The sequence below is a fragment of the Ipomoea triloba genome, chromosome 1, assembly GCF_003576645.1.
Source record: "Ipomoea triloba cultivar NCNSP0323 chromosome 1, ASM357664v1".
Taxonomy (NCBI): Eukaryota; Viridiplantae; Streptophyta; class Magnoliopsida; order Solanales; family Convolvulaceae; genus Ipomoea; species Ipomoea triloba.
In genome coordinates this window covers 37,695,501-37,706,504 of record NC_044916.1, presented here as the reverse complement: position 1 = coordinate 37,706,504, position 11,004 = coordinate 37,695,501, and the positions used below count along the sequence as shown (strand labels likewise).

Here is an 11,004-nt window from a genome sequence, read left to right as displayed (position 1 = left end):
TAGAATTGCACAAAAGATGATTTAGACTTTAGAGCATGTAAAAAGATTTTACTTCAAATTAAGAGTCAATGGAAAAAGCCATTGTGACTTCATCTCATTAGCTCAATGAATATTTAGTGGCTTTATGACTTTGCATTCAAATTTGTTTACACAAATATAAGCAGAGCAATGTCGGTAGGAAAGTATTGGCGTTAGATTGACATTAGCATGTATAATAACACGAAATGGGAAAGTAATAATTGTATCCGCGAGTCATAAACTACACGATGAAACACGATATCCTACAACTCCAGCTACAACCTCAAGGTGTCTAAATTTGCATGTACAAATTGGATCGATCAAGAATGCACCAACAAAATGCCTGTAATATGGTCACCCGTTAAAGATGCAGATCTTCTGAGAGGTTAAGCTCAACTTCCCTTTCAACAGGAGTCATCAGTCGCATCTTTTTTGCAGCATGCTGCACCACCACATCGCTACCAATGGCATCCAAATTTCTCGAAACAATATTAGTGTTGTCATGAAATTCAATCTGAGGCAACTCAGATAAGTTCTGGGAAGCAGTGAGTGAATCTTCAATGCCATTTTGACTATGGGGTTCAACACCATTCTGTGGCTCTGCTGCTACGTGAAACATAGCAGGGAGAGATTCAGTAAAGCACTCTGTGTTTTCTTCTACAGTAGAAGCTAGCTGATCCGCGCAATCATCTAAACTCTCCTTTCCAACTGCTTTGCATTTTCCATCAATCCCGACTTCCAAGTCATTCTGATCATGACAAATTGTTGCTGGTGAGGAGCCAATGTGCTCATCAGCAGCATGGTGAACTGGCACTTGTGTCTTCCAAGACGCTTCAGATGCAGCATCCCTAGAAGAGTAAGGGAAAACAAAAGTTTCAGACGCAACAGCTCCAAGATCCCCAAATCCAGTCGCGTTAGAGGATGCATATACAAAATTTCCACCAGTTTCCACCTCCTCCTGTATCAAAAAGATGGTTTAAAAGTGTAGATCGAAGTTTATTTAGTTCTTGAATAATGTGAAAATAAATACTCTGTATCAAACAGGGAAGAAGAAAAGAAAGAGTCAAAAACAATATTATTATCATATTTACCATCAGATACAATCTGAATTTAAAGAGTAATAGTGGATGAAATACCTCAATTGAAGGCAAAGAATTCTTAACCTCACTGAAAGAAATTGAACGATCAAAGTGCACAACAATCTGCGCATGCAAATTAGATTCAGGCTCAAAGGACTCCCTCAAGACCAAGCCCGAACTGCTTGGACACTGTCCATCCTTCAAAGAGGAGGCTGAGAGCCGGCTCATCTCAAAGCCCTGACTGGTTTGAGGGCATAGTAAATCCCCATGACAACTTTTAGAACCAAATTGATCAGATATAAATTCTACAGCATTTTGATCATGGTTCCCTCTCTCAAGAGGGTTGAATGGAACACAGCTCTCATTCTCACCAGATGGAGAATTTTCACAAGAACGATTCTGGAGGATATCATGGATCAACCTCTGGATATAACTCCGCTTGCAAGAAGGCTCATCAGGATGAAACCAATCCATGCTAAGCTGCATCAAAAAACTATACTTCAAAGAGAATGATAATGCAGAATTATAATGCATTTTGAGCTCAAATATCTCGAGCAATGGCTCAAATTGCAGAGTTGTTTGCTTTTTAATGAGCCATAACATGTAATGTAGATAATGGACCTATACTTTGATATGGGCTCAAGGTATCATTATTGCATTTTTGGGTGCAAGTAGTTAATTATATTTTTGAACAAAACAGAATGTGCACTTACAAAATGGCTATTCTTTGTTATACTGAATGGATTAATATCAGCAGGATCTTCCTCCAAGAAGCACTCCACATAGTGCAGTAAGAAGAGGCCACAATCACAAAAATTTTGCTGCTGTGGTAACTATCATACAAAAAAATGTCAGGAGCAAACACCATTATTATAGTACAAATGTTAATCAGAAGTGCAGTTTATACATGAAAAAGTAGCATAAAATTTTCACAAGTTACACAAAAATGCCAAACCAAACACAACATATTAAAATAATAATAATAATAATAATAATATATTCATTAAATTCATAGACTGTAACTGCCAACGTTTTATTCCCTAGCAATACTGCATCTTAATGTCATCCAGCATGTGCAAATCCTATAGATCATCACAAAAAGATCAATATAAAGGCCCCAACACAAGAGTCTGGATCTTGTTAGGGATTTGATATTTTGTGGAGAGGTGATGAAACTTTAAATTAGTTGTAAGACTTATGGCATCCCTCCTTTGTGCGGGGTTGGGACAAATTAAATCGATAACAAGATAGGGAGATACATCATCATTAAGGTCTCAAGCAAACAAAATAGAGCTATTGCAAGGTGCGAGAATTGTAATCAGGACGTCTTTGGTGAAACATTCAATAAAGATTTTATATGAATAAATGCCTACTGATGCTAGATACTACCTCAAGGGATGCAAATCTCAAATTTAGAAATTTTGCAGAGACATCTTCAGACAATTCCTTTTGCCTTTCTTTCCATTCTTCCCATAGATAACTGTCAACAAGAAACTAATTACCAAATTGTTCAAGGAAACAAACTACCAATGTGCTAACTCAGATGAAACTAAAGAAATATGTAAGCTTCATGTCAGGAAAAAAATGCAACAAACCAACATATGATCAAATCATTCAATTTTTTAGACTTTGGGCAGCATTTTGTGAAACATTGTAGCCAGTTTAAAAAAGTTATCAACTATTCTTTAAGGTTTCTTTCACTCAGACACACTTGTTCGACACCCCCCACCCCTCTCTTTAGATTTTGTCTTCTGCATTTTTTGAGCACGGAGACTTGGAGAGGCACTGGCGTACTCTCTAGCAAAGCGCAATTGTAGATTTATATTAAATTAAATTTAAACAAATTAACAAAAAAAAAAAAAAGTAGCTTCATTATGAGGAGTTAGGAGACTTGATCTTATCCAAGTGCTTTCTCACTAAAAGTAGACAGTTATAGCATTACAACTTTTTAAAACAAATTACATTTTGCCTGTATCCTGTGTGCGCACAAAAATACTATTTCACTTTTTTTAATAGTAAGTTTAACATTTATAAAATACTACTCTGTAGTAATCTATTCATGTCCACTATTTCTATAAGATAAATAACTTTTCCTGGCAAAAAAAATAAAAAGAAAAGTGATTAATTAGATAATCTAGAAAATTACTCCACATTATTTTACTTTTTTGATAAAAATCATTCAAATTTCTTATAGATAAATTTAAAAATTCCTATTTTACTTTCAAGAACGAAAATCATAACATTTCTAACATTACACAAAAGTACTATTTTACTTGATAAAAACTACATGCATAAATTAATATACTCTTGAATGACCACAATATTTCCAAATGATAAATAACTTTTCCCAACCAAAAAGGGGTACCTTTGGAGTAGATCTTTCAGGCCAGTATGACTCCCTCGCAAGGAATCCATGTGCAATATGCAAGGTACTCTGGACAACTTCCCTAAAATATCATCTGCCACACATAAAAGCATTTGTTGGAGGCATTCTTAACACCCTTCAGAGACAACAGCATATAGAAAGAACTTGCCTTCAAATTTTGCCACTTCACCAGGATGGCAAATAACTATTAGACTCCAATGTAAACTGTCAATGCAGAAGCAAGTTACTCAATGGCACACTCTAAAAGAACATTCCCCCAGTAAAAATAAAATAAAATAAATATTCAACTTCTTACTTGTAATTTACAGGGATGAACACAAAATCCTTTTCAAATAAGTTCAATTTCCTTGTCCATTTTCGGACACGCAGAAAAGCTGCCCGACCATCAAAGGCATTAGATGGATCTTTGTCCATGTCAGCCAACTTCCTAAAAAAGAAACTGTTGAAGAAATGGTATCTGTGCCTCCTCTCTGGTTGAATTTTGTTCTTTAAATACCTTCAGTAATTCAATATTCAGATCATGCTCAAAGAGGATGAAACTGTATATCAATCAGATTAGAAGCCAAAATATACACAAAACAGCTAATGAATGAACCTCATCTAAGTCATGTGATGTCATTTTCCCCAATTACAAAATCATGGTTTGCTTTTTGCATATATTATGGTTATATTGTGTTCTTTTTCTTTATAATTAATACTTATTTTCTAATCTACTACCAAGTCTCTTAAAAAGGAGAAGACTGGAACGTCAAATCCTATGTCCCATGTATCCAATCTAAGGAAATTGACTAAAATGGCACAAACCATCACTTAAGAGACGAAAATATGACTTTTCTAAAAATTTGACAAAAATAGGAAAATTACGTTTGAGAAATGCGTTTTACCTTTTTCAAATACGCACATCAAACGCATTTGAGAAATGCGAATACATCATACGCATTTCTCAAATGCGTTTGATAAAAAATAAATAAATAAATAAATAAAATAAAAAGCTTCCGGTCGCGGTCGCCTTCTCCTTCGCCGGAGAATGCAACAATTTAAAAAAATAAAAATAAAAATAAAAATAAAATGGGCCGTTGGTTGTCGCCTTCTCTGGCAAAGGAGAAGGTGCCGGAGAAGGCGACCAAAATGGTTGCCTTCTCCTTCGCCGGAAAAGGTGACCATATATATTTTTTTAAATGGTTGCCTTCTCCGGCGAAGGAGAAGGCAACGCCCCAATTTTTATTTTTATTATTATTATTATTTAAATTGTTGCCTTCTCCGGAGCAGGAGAAGGCGACCGGAAGCTTTTTTTTTTTTTTTTTTTTTTATCAAACGCATTTGAGAAATGCGTATGATGTATAATACATCATACGCATTTCTCAAATGCGTTTGATGTGTGTATTTGAAAAAGGTTAAACGCATTTCCCAAACGTAGTTTTCCTATTTTTGTCAAATTTTTAGAAAAGTCATATTTTCGTCTCCTAGGTGATGGTTTGTGCCATTTTAGTCAATTTCCCTCCAATCTACAGTATAGTTGTACCAACAATTCAACAAATGAATTCCAGCAGCATTGTCATCTACTTGATAAAAGGTACGCCATAAAAGTGATTCACATAATTTAATGGCCAAGTAGATGTCACTTGACAGTCAAACAGAAAAAAGTGACTCGCAAAGAAACTTACTTAATGTAAAAGTCAATTATTGTGTCATTGACAAACGTATCGGGTTGGAGAAGATCGAAGTCCCTTTTACTGATGGAAACAGCATCAGAATCTCCTTTAGGATAAATAACCTCTTCAAATGACTCATCACAACTGCGAATTAATAAAGCAATGCTCGTTATTCCCTGAACTATAAATTCCAGAAATCACAAAGAAAATCATAACTGCCATGCAAAAAAAATAACTATTTATCATGGGGATACAAAGAAACAAATAGGGCAGAACAGGTTTAAATTGAGCATCTAAGTAAAACTTTAAATTCAAAGAATAAATTTTTTACAAAAAAAAAAAAAAAAAAAATAGGAAAGTCTGGAACCACCTTTTGAGACATCAAACATTCAGAAATTCAAGAAAATTGACCTCATATAAACCAACGAAAAAAAAAAAATCAAACAACACAACAATGGCCACATGACCAACAACAAAAAGATTTAAAAAGTCTCTTAGACTAACCTGGGAAAGTATCTTTTAGATGATGGTTTGGATACATCTCTTTGCACACCCATACAATGATCATCAGCCTCAGAACTACAAGGTCAAATAACATAACCCATTAAGAGACAGCCATATACATACACATACAGACATATACACACACGATATGAAGTTGTGAACATTGCCACATTTATTTCAAGACAGCAATAGCTCTGGCTGCTCTGCACAAGAAATCACTAACTGTTAAGAATTTGAAATTTAATATGGATATTAATTTTAGTATACATATTTTCCCTGATACTACACTTGATATACATGCTCAAGAAGGGAACAAAAACCTTGCTAAAAGTAGTAGCAGCTATGGAATTTTTAATACATTTCAAAATATTCAGCCTTTTATTATCAGATAAAGTAAGGGAAAAAAACATGTTTGTAATGCATTTATAAACAATTAAAGACAAGAAGGTGATCTAAACACTCACTTGGAATGCCAAACAGCCTTATATCCATCCACAGACGTTATCGCTTCACATTTCTCACGAAAACCAGAATCATGAACAGAGAACTGCAACTCCTCTATCCCTGGATTAAAAAAGTTAAAGAAGAATTGGGTGAACTTGAAATTTCAAAAAGAAAAAAATATATTGGAATCACCTAAAATAGTAGCAATATAAACTCAGCAAAAAGTAAAAGAAAACTACATATTTCTGGGGAAGATAACAGAAATCAGAGCAACTGTCCAAAAGTTTTGAAGTCAAACAGAAGAGTTTTTCTTAACTCTATATTGTAAGGTGTACAGGAACTACTTCAAAATTTATTCAAGTGGTTAAGATCCCTTTTTTTTAATAAAATCATTCAAGGTGATAAACAAAATAAAAAATCCATATAATCCAAGAAGCATGTCCTATTGATCAGGGTGACTTGACTTCTTTGTGACAAGAAGATTGTGCTTGAACATTATGGGGGAGAAAAAGAAGCAGACGGCACAAGGGATTGAGTAGAAATAATAACTGGCTACTGTTGTAAGCATGGTTTTATGGGAATCACTTCAGGGCACTTCAACAGAAATTGTGGGCAAACTCATATGCATTGCGTCAAAATCTCACTGCACCAATCTCTCAATTAAAAATTGAAAATTGAGTTTTCTTTGGACTAGGCTGTTGATAGGACAATGGAGACAAACAATAAGAGGAATTTAAAGATGGTCATCAATCCTAAAGTTTATAAATTTTATTTTACAGGGACTCCTTTGAATTAGCTTTGGAATAGTTATTCTTAACATACAGCATCAAGGAGAAAGTGAAGCCGCGTTTACATATTACCAAAAGCCACAAAAGGGCAATATGTTCTCCTATTTAGAAGTGCCAAGATGAAACTTTTATGAAATGGTCAATCAAGAATGAGAAATACATCAAGAGTCCAAAACAAGTCTAAAGCAACTCAGACAACCACAAGTTCACATAAGCATGCCACACCTGAAGCTTCGTGTATGGTTTCAGATTGTTCTGGGCATCTTGAAATAACACGAATCTTAAACTGGCCTGCATCAGCCTAACACAAAAATCCAAATGTTTATTAGTATCTCAATACAGCATTTATTAGCATCATAAGAAATTACTCTGAGATGTCATGCCACAAAACTCACTGTCATACTATACTCTAGGTGAATCTGTTTGATATCTTCAACTGTGAATTGAATACTAAAAGTCCCCATGTTTCCAGATACAACTGAACCTTTAACTTCAATGTAACTATTAGAAAAGTTCACCACACAATCTGTATAGTATGTTTCCCTATAATAGATGAAATCAGGATTGAACACAATTGCCATGTTTTCACCCTGCCAGAAAAAGGTAAAAAATGTCAGACATTAAACCAAGAAGAAGAAGAAGACAAAGGAAAAGAGTGAAGTGAACAAGGTTTTGTTACTGCATGTTGCAAACTTGAACTTCTTAGATCAGGAAATATGCAACCATCAAAAACATTTATTAAAAAAAAACAAAAAAAAAAAAAAAAACAAAAAACACACACACACAGTTTGAGCCTCTTAACCCAAATGGAAAGAGTCCTATATGCATTGAGAAAGGCAGTTCTTATTACCATTTCCCAGTGACTCTGGCAATTTTCTGATGATGGACCATCCTCACAGAGATCTGTAAGAGGAACATGCAGCATTAACTAACTACCTCATTGAAACAACCAAAAAGTAAAGAATTATAAACATTAACACATACACACACACACATATATATTGACTGATAACAAAAATCTAAAAATAGTAAAAACCAAACCATGGTTAGCTGGACTAGCAGATGGGGTTCGACTATTCACATTCATGCTCTCATCTGTGTCTGAAACTGCATCAACTGAGTCATCCTACATAATTCCACCTCCAGATTATGCAAACAAATCAATGACAATAAGATAAAATTAAAATAATGGCTCATGTACATTGGATTGAGATTCTCTGAAGGCATGTTGGTTGTCTTCAGGAGAAGCTGTTCCAGGGCTAGAACTGCATTCCAGGCTGGGATTAAATCTTCCAGACAATACATTAGGTCTTACATGATGAAATAGTTCTTGATTTCTTGAATTAATTTGCTCCCCATCATCAAACCTAGACATCCCTCCAATATCGAAATATTCTGCAACCAGAGTAGAGATACTACATCAGGGCTTACATCATGAGATAATTCTTGATTTATTGAATTAATTTGCTGCCCATTATCCAAACCAGACAATCTTTCAATGTTGAAATATAATGCATCCAGAATATCGTGAACACCTTTCCCATTGCAATCAAGCTTGGTTGCAACAACACATGCGTGGTATATAGTCAATCTCCATTGACTTCACGGAAGTTACTCCAGCAAGTTGAAAGACCAGTGTGCTATAAATTAATACTTAAATATAATTTTCTAATATGCAGAAGTATCATTTGAAGAAGAAGAAAAGAGAACAGGCAGGTGTGTTGTAAATTAATACTTTAATATATTTTCTCATATGCAGAAGCATAATTTGAAGAATAAGAAAAAAGAACAAGCAGGTGTACAGATAGATTACAACGGCATCACAATTCTAGATAGCAAAAGGGTCCATAAATTCTAGAAAGCCATCTATTGGTTTCTCTTTATGCCAATGGAATACAGATTCAAAAAGCATGTACCTAACAGATGCACCAGAGTATTGTGTCCTTTAATACCTGTTATTCCTTTCTTGCCACATGGATTAGGCAAAGGGGAGTTGTTTCCCAAATTTTCTGAATTTAAGTTTTCACTATGCAGCTCTCTAAATCAGACGGATTCTATATATATATATATAATTTGATCTTGCCAAAGTTTTAGCACCCTGGGTGTTCCTATGCACTCTTGCTTATCCAACACATTAAGCAGGACAGTCAGAAAACAATTCGCTTTAAAGTTCAAATTCTATTATACTATGTTGCCAAGTTTTAGCACCCTAGGTGTTCCTCTGCACTCTTGCATATCCAACACATCAAGTATGACAATCAGAAAACAATTCATTTCAAAGTTCAAATAATAACAATAATAAATTATTATTAATATTACGGATATTATTGTTGTCAGCAACTCGGCATCATGTGTTTGTCGCAAAATAGCGCAAATACACAAATACATATAAACCCTTACCATTTTCTAAGGCTCTGTGAATGTTGAGAGCTTCGGATGCTACGGATTCTGAGCAAACACGAGTGACAACCATATTCGGGAGCTCCTCTTCTTTGAAACCGAACACATCGAAAGACTTGGCAGAATTTTCCATTCAACCCCCGCAGGAGAACACTTTTGCGAAGATCGAAAGCGACTAAGGTTTGGACGAGGTTGAATACGATCTCAATTTTGACGAATCAGTAGATCAAATTCTAGGGTTCTAGCACGTATATTGTCTCATTTGCTCTCTTTAATAAAGGGCGGGTTAAATAAACAGAGAGGATTGATCGATCGAGCGCGTGGAGTTTCCAAGAGATTTCTATGTTTTCCTAAATGGGCGAATACCCAAAAACTGCAGGTTGAACATAACGGGTGCGGGGTGCCCCGCTTCTTATATTGTTTTTGTCTTTCAATTTTAGTATTTGGACTATTGTGTTTTCCATTTGTTGCCCTCAAGTTCAAAATTGACCAAATATGCTTCTTAATTATTGAAAACATGTTAATTTTTTTGTCCAAAAATGGGATGCTTTTAATATAAAATATGACTAAAAATAACACATTTTTTATATTTATTATAAAGAAAAATTATATTTTTTGTCTATAAATTATAGTTAGGGTAAGATTCATCTATGCTTGTTAGTCGTGTTTATTTGTCCTCCCTAAGTTATTCGAATGTGCAACTTTCGCGCATTATTTATTGTTTGAAAATGACAAAATTTGCAACGTCAGTTTTAGTTTTATGAACAAAAAAGTAAGCACAATTAACATTTATGAACAAATCATATAATTATACTATAACTTATGGACAAAAAGTGTAATTTTTTAAATTATAAATTAAATGTAACTGATTTTGATCTTGATGATCAAAATAAGAATGTAATAGTTGAGATACTAATTTTTGAATTAAGTATTTCCTTTAATGTTGATATTGACATCATATTAAGTTGACTTAGCATTGTGGACCATTGTCTAGAACTGAGTCGTTTCTTAGCATTGTGGACCACGGTCTAAAAACTGAGTCGTTTCTTTAAGTAAAGAAACTACAATCTTTACATTGTAACAAATCTTATATTTTATGTGTATTCGTGTTTATATTATCAAATGAAAGTGTAATTAAACTGAAACGATACATTAGTTGTGTTGAAATTAAACTGAATAACATGTATCACATTTTGAGTGTACATTGTAAAATATAAGTTTAGTTGAATAACAATGATATTGTAGCTTTGCTTAAATGATACTACACTACGTATAAAAAGAAACTGAATAGCATGTCTCACATATTGAGTGTACATATTGTCAAATGAAAAAGTAGTTATACCGAAATGATAATGTAGTTGTGTTATAATGAAACTACAATGCATATAAAATGAAACTAAATAACAGTTTCACATATTTGAGTATATATTGTTCAATGAAACCGTAGTTGAATTAGAATTATAAGTCAGTGGTGTTGTAATAAGACTACATTGTGTATAAAATAAAATTCAATAACATGCCTCACTATAATAAGACTATTGTGTGTATACTGTCGAATGAAACTATAGTTGAAACAAAATAAAATTGTAGATGTGCTGAAATGAAACTACAATGTATATAAAATGAAGCTGAATATGTTATATAAGCAAACTCATTACGCGGAACAGGTGCCGTTTATTTTCATTAAAACAAACGACACCGTTTTAGATTATTGTCTATAATACTGTGTGGAC

General features: G+C 34.0%; 1 protein-coding gene across 3 annotated transcripts; it reads right to left on the bottom strand.

Moving 5' to 3' along the window:
- Window positions 1–169: 169 nt before the first annotated feature.
- Window positions 170–9,661, bottom strand: LOC116023476 (probable ubiquitin-like-specific protease 2B). 3 transcript variants are annotated; one of them, XM_031264480.1, is made up of 16 exons: window positions 9,272–9,661; window positions 8,073–8,266; window positions 7,913–7,997; window positions 7,722–7,774; window positions 7,267–7,461; window positions 7,097–7,172; window positions 6,104–6,203; window positions 5,640–5,714; window positions 5,148–5,279; window positions 3,779–3,979; window positions 3,632–3,687; window positions 3,463–3,556; window positions 2,487–2,577; window positions 1,811–1,930; window positions 1,155–1,577; window positions 170–976 (listed from the first exon to the last, which is right to left on the bottom strand). In XM_031264480.1, the coding sequence occupies exons 1-16, from the start codon at window positions 9,402–9,404 to the stop codon at window positions 380–382; spliced, it is 2,625 nt and encodes an 874-aa protein (XP_031120340.1). In that variant the 5' UTR covers window positions 9,405–9,661; the 3' UTR covers window positions 170–379. The 3 variants fall into 3 exon arrangements, with proteins under 3 accessions (XP_031120340.1, XP_031120344.1, XP_031120349.1); XM_031264484.1 differs by having other exon boundaries at window positions 170–973; XM_031264489.1 differs by having other exon boundaries at window positions 8,187–8,266.
- Window positions 9,662–11,004: the final 1,343 nt, after the last annotated feature.